The 19,667-nt window shown below is 46.3% G+C and overlaps 1 protein-coding gene across 1 annotated transcript in view; it reads left to right on the top strand.

The window, feature by feature from the left end:
• The window catches only part of LOC137368744 (ADAMTS-like protein 1), an 852,599-nt gene that overhangs the window by 498,468 nt on the left and 334,464 nt on the right, over positions 1-19,667 (top strand). The window contains exon 3 of the mRNA XM_068028933.1: positions 12,944-13,071. Coding sequence (XP_067885034.1) covers positions 12,944-13,071 — 128 coding nt within the window. The remainder of the gene's footprint in view (positions 1-12,943; positions 13,072-19,667) is intronic.

Below are 19,667 nucleotides of genomic sequence, written 5' to 3'. Positions count from 1 at the left end.
ATTTCTTGCTAATTAACTTCTGTTCTTCCCTTTTGAATCCACTTTAACAGGGTACAACTGTCTGAGAGCACACACTGACTGAGCACTCTGATACCCAGTAAATATGAGAAGGGCTTATAATTATTCGTGACTCCTCTTGGTTTCAGGTCACCTGGATAATTAATCACCAATCTGGTAATTTGCAATGAAGCCTGACAGCACCAACGCTAGATAGTGGCCCTCACCAGTGTCTTCCTGGTGTTTGGCTCCATGTTCATGGTATCTGGAGTCAGAGAAAGACTCTGGGGGGACATCCATGTCAACAGCTGTCGGGCCTGCTATCTGCTTGCCAGGTGTGACTGTCATTGTCCTGACTAAGACTAAGAGGTTTGGACCAATAATCCAGAAAAACCATGTCCCAATGCCACCATGGCAGTTTGAGAATTTGAATTCAGTTAACAAAATCTGGAATAAAAAGCTGGTCTCTGTAAAAGCTCACACGATTCACTAATGTCCTATAGGGAAGGAAACCTGCTGTCCTTAGCATCTCAGGCCTATTTATGAGCCCAGTCCCATATCAACATGATTGACACTTAACTAGCAAGCCATCAGTTATATCAAACTCACATGGACTGCTGTGGTTTAAGAAGGCTATCTTCTGAAGGTAATGGAAAGGACAATAAAATGCTAGTGACGCCTACATCCGAAGAATACATTTTTCAGGAAGTTTCAATGTTTTCATTATTGCTGGGATTTTGATTTGTTGCACGGTGACAGAGGTGTCATTGATGAAAAATTCTTAGCATGGTCCAGATCTTTGAAGTGCCACCAGCTCTGTTCCCTGCCAGTAAATTACTCGTAACTATTGTCCCGAACATCTGAATTTAGAATATGCCTGAACACAAGCCCTCAGACTGCTTCATGCCTGAGCCAATCACCACTCTTGTACCTCCACCTGGAATTATAAAACCTGGGCTCCGTGTGTCTTTTAGTATAATTGCTGATAGAAAGGCATAGTGTCTCTTTAAATCAAAAACTAGTCTTCTTTGAACAAATTAAAATAATTCAGGAGCAGCTGGTTTAATGAGCTGCGATAGCACAGTTGAAGCATGAGAATGAAGTGAGTGTATTGGGAGAAAGTGAGGGTGAATCGGTGCCCTGAGGCAGTGGATTGTGAGGGAGCATCTCCTGATAACCATTGAGGCAGATAATGACCATGACTAAAGACTGTATTGAGGATAATTAAGATTCACTAAAGCTTTGGAAAAGGCCAATGGGGAAAAAGAATCATGTGGTGCACGAATGCTTTTCTAATACAGAGTATGAAGTGTTGGCATGTAGCTGCATATTTTTAACATGCCAAGATTGGAGATCACATTTCAGCTCACTCTATTCATTGCATACCTTTCAGAATTAGAACCAAATTATAATTCTAAGCGTCATGAATACTAAGCATCAACTTATTTTTCATCTGTTCTGAATAAAAGCTTCTAGGCAATTAGAATAATGAATTTATAATACTGTAATTTGTCCTTTTATATACTGTCCTACTTTAAACGTGATATTAAAAAGACCAGTGAATGCCTTCAGGGCTTGAAAAATGGCATTAACATTAATTCTAAAATAGTTCAGTACAAACACTAGCCCGTGATAGAAAACGTTGAGTCCCACTCTGAAGTAACATTTTCAGCATGGCCCCACTCCCTGCCTCTCTGCACGGCCCAGATCCCTACCCTGCCTCTCTGCAGGGCCCTACTCCCTGCACTGCCACTCTACAGGGCCCAGATCCCTGCCCTGCCTCTCTGCAGGGCCCTACTCCCTGCACTGCCACTCTACAGGGCCCAGATCCCTGCCCTGCCTCTCTGCACGGCCCAGATCCCTACCCTGCCTCTCTGCAGGGCCCAGATCTCTGTCCTGCCTCTCTGCAGGGCCCCACTCCCTGCACTGCCACTCTACAGGGCCAAGATCCCTGCCCTGCCTCTCTGCACGGCCCAGATCCCTACCCTGCCTCTCTGCAGGGCCCTACTCCCTGCACTGCCACTCTACAGGGCCCAGATCCCTGCCCTGCCTCTCTGCACGGCCCAGATCCCTGCCCTGCCTCTCTGCAGGGCCCAGATCTCTGTCCTGCCTCTCTGCAGGGCTCCACTCCCTGCACTGCCACTCTACAGGGCCCAGATCCCTGCCCTGCCTCTCTGCACGGCCCAGATCCCTGCCCTGCCTCTCTGCAGGGCCCCACTCCCTGCACTGCCTCTCTGCAGGGCCCAGATCTCTGTCCTGCCTCTCTGCAGGGCCCCACTCCCTGCACTGTCTCTATGCACTGCCCAGAGCCATGTCCTGCCTCTCTCCACGGCCAAGATCTCTGTCCTGCCTCTCTGCATGACCCAGATCTCTGTCCTGCCTCTCTGCACAGCCCAAATCCCTGCCCTGGGTTTCATTTCTCAACGGAGTTTTTTGTATTTATTTAGAGATACAGCACTGAAACAGGCCCTTCGGCCCACCGAGTCTGTGCCGACCATCAACCACCCATTTATACTAATCCTACATCCCTACCAACCTACCTATACTAGGGGCAATTTATAATGGCCAATTTACCTATCAACCTGCAAGTCTTTGGCTGTGGGAGGAAACCGGAGCACCCGGTGAAAAGCCATGCGGTCACAGGGAGAACTTGCAAACTCCGCACAGGCAGTACCCAGAATTGAACCCGGGTCGCTGAAGCTGTGAGACTGCGGTGCTAACCACTGTGCCGCCCCAAAGCAGAATGGAGAATGCTGGCGTTGATCCCGCTACCTCTCACATGCTAAGCTAGCGCTCCACCATTTGAGCTAATTCTCCTGCTTAAGTTGTGGAGTATTTTTGTAATCCTAGAAATGCTGACCTATTACAGGGAAGGGAAAACTACTGCTGTTTGTAATTAAACTATGGTCTGTTCTTGTCAATATGTTGCATTTGTTTTGGAGGGAACTGTAGTGAAATTGCCTGTATATATCCATGTGCTATTAAATAGGTTAGATTGCATAAATAATGGTTTACAAAGCTCAAATCTTTGGGTTGATTCAAAGCTATTCTTATGACCAGGTGAGATAGGGGTCTAAGGGTTCCCTCTCAGCCTTTGCCTAGTCTAACCGTAACAGGGTTTAATTTTTAAACACACCGTGTGTTAGCTGACCCTCAGTGAATCCTTGTTTACTTCTTTCCAATTGTAAGGCAAATAAATCAATCAGACAGGTTTCCTTAGATTTAAACAAGAAAAGTGGAAGTTTATTAATCTTAAACTCTAATTCAGGTAACGGCCATGATTACTCGACGGGACCACGCTGGCATGCATACGCAATAAACACACGCAGATAGAGACAGATAAAGTAGAAGGAATAAAGGGGAAAAGTTTGAGGCAATATCTAGTAGTTATTTGCCATCCTAAGAGTTCAATGTGGAGTCTTTGGTTGCTGGTAAGTCTTGCTGTTCGTTGAGGCCCAGTGCACGCTTTAACTTGTTTTGATGTAGGAGTCTTTTCTCTCTTGAGGTTTAAGCGACTTCAGTGGGTCCGGAGGCTTGTGAGAAAGTGAGAGAGACACAGCCAGGAGAGAGGCTTTCTTGTTCCAGCTTCAGTTGCATCTCTGCAGTCTGACATCAAGCTTTCCTGTGTCTAGTTCAAAAAACCTGGACCAGCAGGTTAGTCATGTGACCAGCTGGTTTAACCACTTTTGCGTTCGTGGATTCCAAAGCTCTCAGTGGGGGGGTGGGGGGGGGGAGTGGTATTGTCTCCCTCCCTGACAAAATGTGGATCACCGGTATTGTCTCCCTCCCTGACAAAATGTAGATCACCATTGTCCCGCCCAATTTCTGTTAATTGAATCAGTGAGCAATTATTTTGTCTCTCCAAGCACTGACTCTTAGTATGCAAATGTCCTCCAGCCAAGTGTCTGGTGATCTCTTTTTAAAGAAGTCATTTCTTCACTCCAGCAACAGTTTAAAATTAATGTTCATATGATGAAATTAATATGTCTCATTCTTGGCAGGTAGGGGTCTTCATGACACTATTAATTAGTTGAATAAAAATGATGTTTGAAAATTTTGAAAATATTTTTGTACAGACTGATTCACATATTTCGCTTTGACAAGGTGTGAGTATTGTTTTTCCTGCTGATCGTTCTGCCTCTGCCAAAACTAATTTCAGATTTTGACAGAAGTTATTCAAAAAGCTGGATATATTTTGCACAGCCCTATAGCTCTTGACAAGCTGCCTTCACTGGTTCAACCACTACCTGAAACTATTTTCAGCGAGTGTAGGTTGGGTTGAAGTTAAAAGCCCCTCCAGGCATGTTCAGCTGCAACCCCACTCTCGACCATTTTCCATGGTGAGCTATATGGATGGGTGTCTGTGATCAAAAGAAATATAGCCTTTGTAGTCTTTCACACCATTTGTAATCTTCAAATGCTAGGCCATGGGGCTACCTGTTAGCCCCCCTGTGTCCAGAATTCACTGGTTAGTGAAGAAACCTTCAGGACGCTGAGCACATCAGTGCACAGATCCTATCGTCAAGAAAAGCAATATTCTTGGAAAAAGATGTGTTTTAACAGGCTATTTGCCATCTGTGTTTGCATCCAACTGTAGTAGGCCACAGTCCAGAGTAACTTGACTTGCTGGTAAATGACCCGAGGTCGGAATTACGGCCAAACTTATGGCCATCTCCTGAGCCAGAGGTCTAGGCTTTCATGCCTCAACAACCCTCAGCCGAGAAACACATTCTCCTAAGCTCTCCTTCTGTTCTTTTGGTGACAATCTGAAATTTATGCCCTCTGGTTTCTGACTTACAGACCAATTCTGCTCTTCCCTCCTTTGGATCTCTCCTGCCATGTACCATTCACCATGAAAGCAGACGGGTTCTGTCAATGCTATAGTAATAGCTCCTGAGAGTAGCCTGGATGGTTCATACCAGTCTGAGCTAGTCTGGTTTCAATGGGAGAATCACTGAGCTGAATTTTGTTGAGCTCCAGACGTCAGGCTCCATGGTGAGGTGGGTGTGAGAGGTGAGTGACGGAAGATCACAGCGGCAGTGGCCTGCCATGGAACCTGACACTGGGATTGCCGGGCCTGATCTTCCCGGCAGCGGCGATGCAATGGGACCTACTTTAAAATTGAAATAAAGGACATGACTACATTAACATACCATTCCCCGCTATCTTACCGGCTGTCCACAATTTCCATGCGACAGGCGGCACTCACACACCCTTCTCCTGGGTTGAACTTTTTACTCTTTGTGCAGGTCTGGCAGCCCTTTAAAAATGGTGCCAGGGCCTGCACAGAGGCAGCTGATGCTGTTGCCAGTGTCGCAGAACCCGCTCCTGCCACGAGATTGGGGTGGCAGACCGCTGTGCATATGGAAATGAGCCGCTGTGTGTTAGATCGCAACGGATGGCGGCACGTGTGGACTGCCATTTTTTCACCTTCCGCCGTTCCTGGCGGTGGGAGAATAAAATTCAGCCCACTGTGTGCGGATCACAGCCATTGGTGTCAACTGTGAAAGCATTCACTTTAGTAAATTATTTCTCTATGAAGATTTAGGTACATTGTCCCTGTTTTATTTTTAATGTCTTTTCGTCATGCACCCAGCCGGATACCTGCAGCTGGGAAAGTGCCTGGTCTCAGGCCACTCTCAATACCTCTTTTGGCCAGTTCCCAACCTGGCATGTTTCACTTGATATATTTCCTGATGCCTTACAGGGCTCACAACTGAAGATAATATTTCTTGGACTAATTTCACTTGTAATTATCTCAGGATTAATGCAAGATTTAGATATGTAGAGGAGTGCTCAAGGAATCTTGCTGGGTGTATTTAACCCTGTTCACCAGTTGGAAACCAGACGGGTGGCTCATTAAAATGGCCACGGGTGGTTTACCTCCTGCGATCCCACTTCCTTCCTATGGGTTGCAATTTACAAGCAGTTCTTCTGTAAAGATGCAGGTCTGGCTCTGATGACACCAGAGCACAACTGCAATTTTAACCCAAGGCCTGTCTCTACCAGGCCAACCCACTGTACATGCAGCTGGGGCCAGAGGAGGCCTAGAGAGGTAAGTTACTTTTAATTATGTTTTTGTATCCTGTGGGTCAGAAGTTCTCCTCTGTGCCCCATAAGGAAACCCTGGGCTTTCATCTCCCTTCCCTAACTATGATGCCCTCCCAATCTGCCTAATGAGCACTTATCTGACTCCAGGGGATTGGGACCTCCAGTGGTGGGCTCCACTTCTTCCTTCTGGCCAGCTTGTGCCAGTGTTAAAATCACCCTTGCTCCAGGCTGGGAAAGACTGGCTAGGCCCCACCAACAAACCTCCACCAGGAATTCAAATCCAGGCTTCTCCTGGTGCTCCAGGCTGAGGTCTTTCCAGTCTGCTGTCTTCAGCCCCCGTCACCCGAAGGGACTGCTGAGTGCAGAGGTCAAACACCCTGCTGGACCATACAGCAGTTAACTCTGGATCCAGCTCTGTGCTTCCAGCCTTTCTTTTCATTCTGTGTAACACTGAGGTTCTAAAAGGTGAACTGTCTTAAAGTGCATTGTTACACTGTTTCTATATGATACGAATGTGATTTAAAATTACAAGCAGTTGCTATGCTCTGGTAACAACTGAACAGGTTTCCCAAATACCTTTGTACCAATGCAGTGACCCTCTACATAGAGACATACAGAAATAACAGGCAGGGATAAAACAGCTGCTCCATCAAGCCTGCACCACACTCATGCTGCCCAAAACATCACAAATATAAACTTGGAATCTGTTGGGGTGGAGGTAAGAAACAGCAAGGGACAGCAAACATTGTTTATAGGCCAAACAGTAGTGGTAGTGTGGGGCATGGCGTTAATCAGGAGATTAGAGAAGCATGTAGCATGGGCAATACAGTAATCATGGGTGACTTCAATCTGCATAGAGACTGGGTAAATCTAATAAGCATTAATGCAGTGGAAAACAAGTTTCTGGAGTGTGTTAGGGATGGTTTTCTAGAGCAGTATGTTGAGGAACCGACAAGAGAACAGGCTATTTTAGATCTAGTATTATGTAATGAGAAAGGGCTCATTAATAAGCTTGTTGTAAAAGAACCTATAGGGATGAGTGACCATAAAATGATAGAATTTTACATTCTGTTTGAAAGTGAGGTAGTTCAGTTTGAAGCCAGGGTGGTAAATTTGAACAAAGGAAATTATGAAGGTATGAGGGGCAAATTGGCTGAGCTGGATTGGGAAAATACATTGAAAGGTATGACAGTATATAGGCAATGGATAGTCTTTAAAGAATTATTACATAGTTTACAGCAACTATACATTCCTTCAAATCACAAAAACCTAAAAAGAAAATTCAGTCAACAGTGGCTAACAAAGGAAGTTAAGGATTGTATAAGATTAAAAGAAAAGGCCTATAAAGTTACCAGAAATAGTAGTAAACCTGAGGATTGCAGAATATAGCAAAGGAGGAGCAAGAAACTGATAAACAAAGGGAGCATAGAATATGAATGTAAACTAGAAAAAAAGCCATAAAAATGGCCTGTAAAAGCTTCTGTAGGTACGTACAAAGGAAACATTTGGCTAAGACAAATATAGGTCCATTACAGGCAGAGTCAGGAGAATTTATAATGGCAATAGAGAAATGGCAGATAAGCTAAATGATTACTTTGTATCTGTCTTCACTGAGGAAGATACAAGAAATCTCCCAGAATTAGAGATTCAAGGGACTAGGATATTGATATTAGTAAGAAGGTTGTTTTGGAGAAATTTATGGGGCTGAAGATTATTAAGTCCCCGGAACCTGATATTCTACATCCCAGAGTGTTGAAAGAGGTAGCTATGGAGATAGTGGATGCATTGGTGATCATCTTCCAAAATTCTATAGATTCTGGAACAGTTGCTGCAGATTGGAAGGTCGCAAATGTTACCTCACTATTTAGGAAAGGAGGGAGAGAGATTAACAGGGAACTACAGATCTGTTAGCCTTACATCAGTATTAGGGAGAATGCTAGAATCTATTCAAAAGAATGTGATAAATGGACACTTGGATAATAATGATCTTATTGGCATAGTCAATGTGGATTTATGAATGGGAAATCATGTTTGACGAACCTGTTGGAGTTTTTTTGAGGATATTACCAACAGAATTGTTAAAGGGGTGTCGTAGATGTAGAATACTTGGATTTTCAGAAGGCTTTTGATAAAGTCCCCCACAGGAGGTTGGTTAGCAAAATTAAAGCACATGGGATAGGAGGTAACATACTGACATGGATTAAGGATTGGTTAACAGGCAGAAAGCAGAGAGTAGGAATAAACCAGTCATTCTCGCGTTGGCAGGCTGTGACTTGTGGGGTACCGCAGGGATCAGTGCTTGGGCCCCAGAGTTCCAAGTTCGTGGATGACACAAAACTAGGTGGAAATGAGTGTTGTGAGGAAAATGCAAAGCGGCTACAAGGGGATTTGGACCCAGACTTAGTGAGTGGGCAAGAACATGGCAGATGGAATATAATGTGGCAAAATGTGAGGTTATCCATTTTGGTAGGAGAAATAGATGTGCAGACTATTTCTTAAATGGTAAGAGATTAGAAAGTGTAGATGTACAATGGGACCTGGTCTGTAAGTTTTGATTTTTCATTATAATCCTCCTCATCAAGTGCAGCTTCTTGTTTTGTAGTTTACTGAAAGCTAACATGCAGGTGCAGCAAGCAATTAGGAAGGCTAATGGTATGTTAGCCTTTATCGCAAAAGGATTTGAGTACAGGAGTAGTGAAGTCTTGCTTCAATTGTATAGAACCTTGGTTGGACCGCACCTGGAGTACTCTGTGCAGTTTTGCTCCACTTACCTTCGGAAGGATATTATTGCCATAGAGGGAGTGCAATGAAAGTTCACCAGACTTTTGTTCCCAGGATGGTGGGACTGTCCTATGAAGAGAGATTGGGGAAACTGGGCCTGTATTCTCTAGAGTTTCGAAGAATGAGAGGTGATCTCATTAAAATGTACAAAATACTTAAAGGGATAGACAGGGTAGATGCAGCTAAGATGTTTCCCCTGGTTGGGGAGTATAGAACCAGGAAACACAATTTCAAAATAAGGGGCTAGCCACTTAGGACAGAGATAAGGAGAAATTTCTTGATTCAGAGGGTTGTGAATCTTTGGAAATCCATGCCCCAGAGGGCTGTGGAAGCTCAGTCATTGAATATGTTTAAAGCAGAGATTGACAGATTTTTAAACACCAAAGACATAAAGGGATATGGGGATGGTGTGGAAAATTGGCATTGAAGTGGATGATCAGCCATGATCGTATTGAATGGCAGAGCAGGCCCGGTGGGCTAAATACCTACTCCTGCTCCTATGTTCCTTCCCACATTCCCATTCCACTCACCCCATCCCACTCTCCACATCACTCTCTTCACCCACCCCCATCCCCCACTCTCCACCACCCCCATCCCATCCCCCACTCTCCACCACCTCCATCCCCATCCCCCACCCCCATCCCCCACTCTCCACCACCCCCATCCCATCCCCCACTCTCCACCACCCCCATCCCATCCCCCACTCTCCACCACCCCCATCCCCATCCCCCACTCTCTACCCACCCCCATCCCCATCCCCTCCTCTCCACCCACCCCCATCCCCACCCTCATCCCCCACCCACCCCCATCCCCACCCTCATCCCCCACTCTCATCCCCCACTCTCCACCCCCCCATCTCCATCCCCCACTCTCCACCACCCCCATCCCCCACTCTCCACCCACCCCCATCCCCCACTCTCCACCCCCCATCTACATCCCCCACTCTCCACCACCCCCATCCCCCACTCTACCCTTCCCCATCCCCATCTCCCACTCTCCACCCACCCCCATCACCACCCACCCTCATCACCCCACCCACCATCCACCTTCAACCCCATCCCACATTCCCCCCACCCACAACCCCATCCCCCCACTCTCCACCCACCCACATCCCCATCCCCCCACTCACCACCCACCTACATACCCCATCCCCCCATGTCCCCCAACCAACTACATCCCCCATCCATACACCCACATCCCCCATCCCCCCACCCATCCTCATAACTCATCCCCCCACCCACCCACATCCACCATCACCCATCCCTCCACCCACATCCCCCATCCCCCCATCCACCACCTACCCATATCCCCCATCCCCCCACCCACCCTCATCCCCCATTCCCCCACCCACATCCCCCATCCCGCACTCTCCATCCACCCTCATTCCCCCACTCTCCACCCACCCTCATTCCCCCATCATCCCCATCCCCCATCACCCCACTCTCCACTAAACCCCATCCTCCCACTCTCCATTAAACCCCATCCTCCCACTCTCCACCCACCCTCATTCCCCCACTCTCCACCCACCCTCATTCCCCCATCATCCCCATCCCCCATCACCCCACTCTCCACTAAACCCCATCCTCCCACTCTCCATTAAACCCCATCCTCCCACTCTCCACCCACCCTCATGCCCCCACTCTCCACCCACCCTCATTCCCCCATCATCCCCATCCCCCATCACCCCACTCTCCACTAAACCCCATCCTCCCACTCTCCATTGAACCCCATCCTCCCACGCTCCACTCACCCCCAGCCCCATCCCCCACTCCCACTCTCCACCCACACCCATCCCCCACTCTCCACCAACCCTCATCCCCATCCCACGTGCCCCCATCCCCCCACCCCCATCCCCCCACTTTCCACTCACCCTCACCCACCCCCATCCCCCCCACTTTCCACTCACCCTCATCCCCCATCCCCCCACTCCCCACCCACCCACATCACTCCACCACCCACCCACATCCGCCATCCCCCACTCTCCACTCACCCATCCCCCACTCTCCACTCACCCACATCCCCCACACCCACCCTCATCCCCCATCCCCCCACTCTCCATTCACCCACATCCCCCAACACCCACTCTCCACTCACCCACATCCCCCAACACCCACTCTCCGCTCACCCACATCCCCCAACACCCACTCTCCACTCACCCACATCCCCCAACACCCACTCTCCCACATCCCCCAACACCCACTCTCCACTCACCCACCCTCATCCCCCATCACCCAACTCTCCACTAAACCTCATCCCCCGCCCTCATCCTGCACTCTCCACCCACCTCCAGCCTCATCCCCAACTCCCTACCCCACTCTCCACCAACCCCCATCCTCATTCCCCATTCTCCACCCACCCCCAGCCCCATCCCCATCCCCCACTCTCCACCCACACCCATCCCCCACTCTCCACCAACCCTCATCCCCCACCCTCATCCCCCCACTTTCCACTCACCCCCCCACTTTCCACTCACCCTCATCCCCCAACTCACCCACCCATCCCCCACCGCCCAATCTCCACTCATCCCCATCCCCCACTCCCATCCCCATTCCCCCACTCACCCCCAGCCCCCACCCCCCACTCTCCACTCATCCCCACCCACCACTCTCCATCCACCCACCTCATCCCCCACTCTCCATCCAGCCACATCTCCCATCCCCCCACCCAGCCACATCCCCCACTCTTCACCTATCCCCAACCCCACTCTCCACCCCCCAACCCCCACACCCCCACTCCTTACCCACCCGATCCCCCACTCTCCAGTCACTCCACTCCCCAACCAATCCCCATCCACTGTCCACCCACCGCATCCCCTGTCTCGATCCCCCCCCCCACTCCCCACTCACCCCATCCAACACTCCCCACCCACTCCATCCAACACTCCCCACCCACTATCCTGACATGTCATGTCTTGGAAGAGCTGAAAATATAGATTTTTTTTTAGATTTAGAGATACAGCACCGAAACAGGCCCTTCGGCCCACCGAGTCTGTTCCGACCATTAACCACCCATTTTATACTAATCCTACACTAATCCCATATTCCTACCACATCCTCACCTGTCCCTATATTCCCCTACCACATACCTATACCAGGGGCAATTTATAATGGCCAATTTACCTATCAACCTGCAAGTCTTTTGGCTGTGGGAGGAAACCGGAGCACCTGGAGGAAACCCACGCAGACACAGGGAGAACTTGCAAACTCCACACAGACTGTACCCAGAATTGAACCCAGGTCGCTGGAGCTGTGAGGCTGCGGTGCTAACCACTGCGCCACTGTGCCGCCCTAAATATAGAAAAGGGTCAAGACGGGAATAAAATCTCTGACCTCTTTAGGTGATTGAAACCAGTCCAAGAGAGTGTATGGACCAAGCTCACGATAATTGTTCCTTTTGTTGGTAAACTGGTGGGACACTCATACCTGGGAGTCTCCTAGAGATTCTCTACGAATATACTAATATGTAATTCTGCCACATGATCTCACAGATCAGTCTAATAGAATCTGTGTCTGCAGTGGGCTTATCTGTTATAAAATCATAGAACATTTCCAGTTGGAACAGTGCCACAATGAGGAGATTATCACCATCACTTTACTACCTGGTGAGATGGAGAGGGGCTGGAGAAAGGGACAGAATGAATAGCAGAGGGTAGGCTATAGACAAATGGTGGGTATTTTAAGTTGTGGAAATAATCCGGTCTCGACTCATCTTTTAACGGTTTAGTCATTTTATGTAACACTTTTTTTTATAATGTTTAGTTCAGAAACAGGACTGCTTAGGGTAAATTTTGCATTGGAAAATTAAATCGCCCTCATGAAAGAATACAATCCTCCAGAAAATACTGAAATATAACATTGGAAACTTAGCTAATAAAAAGATCAAAGTATCCACATTAAATGACTTGAAATTCGATATGAACTGTTCACTTATCCTTAGATAAACAATCCCATATTATTCTTAATCTATCTTCAGGGCCAAAGCCCCACAAAACTGGACTTCACTCAATCTTATATAAAACAGGAGATGTCATTTCTGCTGATGCCATCTACTTTGGAATCTGCTGCATTGAATCTATGAGTAAATTTTCAGACAAATATTAACTTGTGTCTTGCAGAGTTCACGGACAGCTCGGTCTGAAGAGGATGGGGACTCTCAGTGGGATGCCTGGGGCCCATGGAGTGAGTGCTCACGGACTTGTGCAGGTGGAGCTTCATACTCACTGCGACGATGCCTCAGCAACGGGTAAATGCTTTCCTTTCCCTTTTTCTTCCATGCCCCCTCTCCTACCCAGTGAAAGAGATGCCAATCTTGGAAATGAAACTCGGGATAGGTGTAAAACCAATTGCTTAGCCTCAACAGTATCCCTTAACCTCAGCCACAGCTTGGGCTGAATCTTTCCCAGGCGTCGGGTTCTTTGGTGGGGGTGGGGGTGGGGAGGGGAATCCAGATGAGGCCTGCCACGGACCTCGGCGCCGTGAGGGCCGTGCCCAGTCCTCCCAGCGGTGGCGAGGCTCTGTGGTGACCCCCCCGCCGCTGGACCACAATTAAAATATTCAAATCAATAAAATGAATGAATTAACATACACTTAGCTGTGGTCTTTGGCGTGGTGGCTGGCACTCTCACACCTTCAAATCCCCATCTGGGGAAAGGCGGCGCCACACTGGTGAGGAGGGGGGAGGAGGTACGATTTTCAGTGTGGAGAGGTGGGGAACGGGGTCAAAAAATTTAATGGGTGTAGGGGATGGTGGGAAGGGTTGAACTGTAAACTTTGTGCAGTTTGTGGGGGGTGTTTTTTTTTGGTGGGGTAAGGACAAATAGTTAATGTAATTGTTATTGGGGCGGGGTGGGAAAGGGGCATTAGAAATGTATTTAATTTTGGGGAGTTTGTCGTTAAAAATTTAAATTAGGCAGCAGGGCTGGCTGCCCTTTAAAAATGGCACCAGTGCCTGTGCACAGGCAGCTGATGCCATTGCCAGGGATGGACAGCCCGCCCCTTCCACGAGATTGCTGGGGGCGGGCTGCTCCGGCTATTTAAATGAGCCGCCGCGCTTAAGATCGAGGTGGCTCTTTGGTGTGCAGCCCGCATGGGCGGGTTACCAGTTTTTGAGCTGAAATCGGCGGCGGACTCTTAAAATCCAGCCCCTTGTTTCGCCAGTGTGACCGTTTCAGTTATACCTGTGGCCTCTCTGTAACAAACAGTAAACTGTTTTATCCCTTGGATTTCAGTCATTTCACTCTGATAGACTGAAAGTCTCCATCCTGACAGCTTCAGAAATCTTAAATGAAATAAGTTTGGGCTGCCTCAACAGTAGTCAAACCGGAGGGTTAAGCCCATAAAGTTCCCATGTATTGGGAACAAATAGCAATGTCAGAAGGATGACTGGTGAGGAGAATTGGAAATAGCACTTTGCTGCAGTGCAGGATGTTGTTCTCACGCTGACATACCTATTGGGCAGAAAGAAGGGAGACTTTACTTTGCATTTAAAGATGTTGGGAAACCTTCGCGCTGACACAGGGTGCCCACATTCGAAATATATCACCCTCACATAAACAAGGAATCTGTTGGATATTGGATGCATTATAACGTGTGTCATTTCGTTGAACCTCCCAAAATGTCTCTTTATCATAGCGTTACCAGGAAATGTAGGTATTGACTTCCCATTCCCAATGTCGTGAGCTGGCATGTAGGATCATAGCTGGTAAAGTTTCTTTTACTGCCTTTCAGAAATATTTAAATATATCTCAGGAAAACTATTATTTTCCTTTAATTTCCATGGAGCACACTGAGTTATAAATTATTTAGATTTTTAAAGATGCTGAAGAACTGGGTGGAACTAACAGTCTCAACCGTAAATTCTTTAATGTTATAAAGTTACAAAGAAAACTTCAAAACATTCATCATGAATTTATTAATGAGGATCAGATACTATTACATATCGTACTGTTGCTGAAAATTGTTTCCAAATGTATAATTAGTCAGAAGTATCAGTTTCCACTAGGCTCAGACTTAGCACGTGCAAGGTGCCAGCAATCCTCCCCACCGCCCCAGTGAACAGCAATCCCCTCCCCACAGTGTACAGCAATCCCCTCCTGCCCCAGAGTACAGCAATCCCCTCCCCCACAGTATACAGCAATCCCCTCCCCTTCCCCGCCCCCAGTATACAGCAATCCCCTCCCCCCCCTGCAGTATACAGCAATCCCCTCCCGCGCCCCCAGGTTCTTTGCAACTCACATCATTAACAGCCTTAACCATGCACACACACACACCCAAAAACAAACGAAACCAATTGCACAGATACTGACAAACATTAGATGTATGATCTAGTTTACAATGCACAAACCTGCAGGATCACACAAGTCACTGCAGCAAACAGACAACATTTCTAAAGTATTGTTTGGTTTAGTTGGATCCCTGTAATTTTTGGAATTAATTCCTTTCAGTGTGACAATTTCGTTTTGATTACATTTTACCCCTTTTATGTGTCTCTGTCTGATGTCTCCTACACTAGTTTTAACTTCTTGATGGTTGAAAGGAGAAGTAGAGATGAAAGTAGATGAGAGAATTAAAGAGGTGAAATAAACAATGAGAGAGTGGAGTGGGAGATATTTGAGAGAAAAAGACTATGCTGGAGGAGAAAGGCAAATGGAGAGTGACAATTAAAATTAACAATTAAAGGGAGGATAAAAAATATGTCAAGGTGAAAGGAGACAGGATCAGGATCAGGAATGGCACAGAAGAGAAATGTCAGCACAGGGTAGACTCCGAGAGCCTGAAAAAGGAGGATTGTAGTAGAAGAGAAGGAGCAGGGAGCTGGGACATCACGACAGGAATCCCTATTACAAATGCCTACTTCAGCAGTTTCAATGATAAAATGTTAGCTTACATGTGTCATCAAAGATCATGACAACGAGAGGTTGGATAAAAAGTGGGCAACTACATGAGACTTTAACAATGTCACGCTGGACCCCCACCTGCCAAGAATGAGGCACATCAATTTTGTCATGAACATTGATTTTTAACTGTTGTTGGAGCCAGAAAATAACTTGTTAAACAGATCAGCCCTGGCTGGAAAAATACACTTACACACTAACAGACATCGAAGGTGAGGAAGTGCATTGCAGGGCCTGCTAAGGAGGATACAATCCACAAGTGTCAGGACTGGTTAGACCAGCTGATCATATGAATAACTGACTATTCCAGGGTTTTCTTTTGAACTGGCCACAGAGAGTTTGAAGACAGAGTGGCTGTATGCTCCTGGACTGAGAAGATTTCGCCTATCTGCTCCCATCTCTTTCACACAAGCTCCTGAATCCACTGAAGACACATGAACCCCAAGAGAGAAAAGTCTCCTACAGAAAACAAGGTTTAAGAAGAATACTGGGCCCCAACGAAAAGCAAGATGTACCTACAATCAAGGACTCTACAGTGAGCTCGAAGAACCTTAACAACAACTCTTCAGATATTGCCTGTAATATTTCCACTTTATATTTCTTCTGTTCTTTTCTGTCTCTATTTGCACGTGTGTATCGCGTATGCATGCTAACGTGGGCACGTCGTGTTTCGTCGCCATCAACTGAATTAAAGTTTAAGTTTAATAAATTTCAACTTTTCTTCTTTAAACCCGAGAAAGCCTGTTTGTGCTGGTTTCTTTGCCTTATAGTTGGAAAGCGGTGAACAAGGATTCACCAAGGGGGAGCTAAAAAAACACGGTGTGTTTAAAATTAAACCCTGTTACAGTAAGACCAGGTGAAGGCTGAAAGGGACCCCTAGACCTCTTTCTCACCTGGTCGTAAAAACAACAACAAAGATATGCATATATATCCTCCCCCACACCGGGCTGAATTTTCTGTGCCCACCGCTGATGAGGGCGGGGGCGGCACAAAAGACAGCCTGCATGTCGTGGAGTTGCTGCAATCTTCCATGCAGCAGCTCATTTAAATAGCCAAAGCAGGCCACCTCCCCGATCACGTGGAGGGGACAGGCTGTTCATCCTTGGCAATGATGTCAGCTGCCTGTGCGCAGGCGCTGACGCCATTTTTAAAGGGCTTTGAGCCCTACTGGTAAACCTAAATATTTAAAGATAGAGTGCATAAAAATAAAGAAAAGCATTTCGTCTACTCCTCCCCCACCCCACAATAACAAATAAATTAATTATTTGCCTTCTCCCCCCACCCGGCACCAAAACACTTACCATCTGACCATTCCCGTCTCCCCCCCACCCCCGCAAACTGCATAAACTTTAACCTCAAACCCTTTCTACCATCTCCTACACAATGATGTTATTTTTTCCCTGTTCCCCCCACCCCCCGGCACTCATAAACATACCTCCTTCCCCCCTCCCTACCCGGGTGTTGCCTCATTTCCCCAGATAATATCGGGCCAGGCCCTCCCGGCATCGGGGTGCATGGCGGCACTCTCCTGGAGGCATCTTCTGCCACCCCCCCCCACCTCCGCCACAGACCCTGACATCGGGGGATGAAAAAATCCAGCCCACCAAGTCGCGCTCACCCATGTCCTTGCTAATCTACATTGGCTCCCACTCCTCAAACACTACAAATTTAAAAAAAAAATGTTTTGCATTTAAATCTCACCATGGCTTTGTCCCTCATTGTGCCTGGAATCTATTCCAGTTGTACAGCCCCCTCCTCTACCCATTGTCGGCAGTCATGCCGCAAGCTCTGTAACTATTTCCCTAGGCTGCCTCTTTGAGCTAACTTTTGGTTACCCCTCCCAATATCTCCTTTTGGCATGGCTTTCCACATCTGTGAAGAACCTTGAGGCGTTTTTCTACCTTAAAGATGATCTAATTGTTTATCTATCCTAACAGATGTGAGGCTAGCTATTATGCCTTAATCATCCTGCCATAATTTTAAGAAATCAACTTTCGTACATGAATAGATGTGTATTTCAAGTTTCTTTTGTCCTACAATTATATTCAGTGTATTCCAAGGAGTAGTAGCTTGAAAGAAAATCATTAACCAATTTCTTCTACATAGCATGTTTAACTCACCAACTTTACACATATGGGAATCACATCAAGGCCTGCCGACACTGTACTTTCACAACAGCTAATAGACTCCTAAATAAAACTAGTTTGGTCAACTTTATTCCCATTGTTATTAGGTGCAAGCCCAAATTGGTCACAATCAATGATTTCAGTGACTAAATAAGCCAAGTTCCAACTTTATTACAGGATCCTAGGATTTTTACCGGTGTTTGCAGATTGTAGCAGTGATTCTGACCATTTCCAATTCGACCCATTGCTTTACAGTGACTGAATAAGATTCTGTTTTTATTGCATGTGATCTGGGATTTGAACCAATGTTTTGGGATCTGATTCTATAATTTTTCTTTACAAAATGTAAATCTTGGTTATAATTCAGCTGAATTTGGTACAAGGTTGGCCATGTTACTGCAAGTGGCCCCGAGGATGAGCAGTATAGAAAACAGAAATATTGCCCTGGTGCAGCAGAGGGAGCTTTTCTAAGGATGGGAATCAGATACATTACTGTTTGTAAAACAGGAAATGGAACGGTTTCTTGTAAACTAAGAGCGATTGCTAAAACTGGGTACCAACTGTAGAGGTGGCTTCAACTCCCCTAACTGACGCCCTTCACTATGAGTATGAAAATATACAGGCAGCATGGAAAAGATCGTTAAATGTAAACATTGTTGTATTTTTTCTTCTTTTCAGATTCCTGGTTAAGATCAGGCACACTGGTCTTGGTCTGACAGCAGCCTGTGAAAGTATACACAATACGTTTTACATTGCTAGGTGTCAGTAATTGGGGGCTATTTTTATCAAGTTGTGATTGTTTCCAAGGTGGTATAGAAAGTGTTGGGAAAAAAACTGGACCATTGCAGGTTTATTTTCTAAATGCTCTAATAGTGTGATCAAGCTGAGATTTAATCAACATTAAGAAAACTTATCGGAATTTTAATGACTTTGCTCAACTCAAAGTGCAGAAATAGATCTATTTGTAATTGTAATATTTTAACACTTCACTTAAAATGCCCAGTATGACATTTAGTCCTATAGGGTACCCTGCTGCTGTATTGGGAAACATGAATTGAATCTAATCCTGGTAATTCCATTGGTATCATTCACTGAACGACTTGTCCATGCTGGTTATTGCTAAACAATCAAAGTAACAGTCAGAAAATGAATGGCCCAATTCCCAGTCAAACTATCCCTGTTAACAAGAGTGTAAAATTTAACTCAAACTATGGGTTTGACAGTCTGGGTCTCTCAAACTGCTTGAGGGTTGCAGAGAGCTGATTGCAGTTTCACACTGCTTGCTGCTCTTTGTGTGATGATAGTTACAAGAGATTTTCTGAATTTAGGGTATGTGTCTGACATGGTTTATAGAGGAATGCTAAATTGATAAAGTGAAACGCTGTAAGAATGAATTGCAAAAATAAGTTAACAACTATACACTCGGGGATGAGCAAACAACTGAGGGGCTAAAACATTACAATTTTCACAAATAATTCACAAATGTGATCTGCATTGATAGCTAATGAACATTTTCACTGAACATGGTGTTTGCTAAATGAATGGAAGACTGCTTCAAAGGAGGCTAAATGTTTTGATAGCAGCCTCTTGTTTCATTGGCTTCCTCGTGAATGTAGGCTCTTTTTCTTTGCTCTGAAATCTTACAGCTGCTGTGTGCTGTTTTAGAGGTGGTGATAAATTCTCATAGTGCTTCACTCAGACAAAGATCTAATTCAGTTCTTTGTTTTTCCACCCTACTTTGAGGTGATGGTATTGAATTGGACATGATGACTAACTGTTAATGGCACCCAGGACATTGGAGCATTAGTACTGAATTGTTG

Source organism: Heterodontus francisci, chromosome 4 (assembly GCF_036365525.1).
Source record: "Heterodontus francisci isolate sHetFra1 chromosome 4, sHetFra1.hap1, whole genome shotgun sequence".
In the NCBI taxonomy this organism is placed as follows: domain Eukaryota; kingdom Metazoa; phylum Chordata; class Chondrichthyes; order Heterodontiformes; family Heterodontidae; genus Heterodontus; species Heterodontus francisci.
Note: the sequence above shows the minus strand (reverse complement) of the source record. Positions and strands in the feature narration are given on the sequence as shown.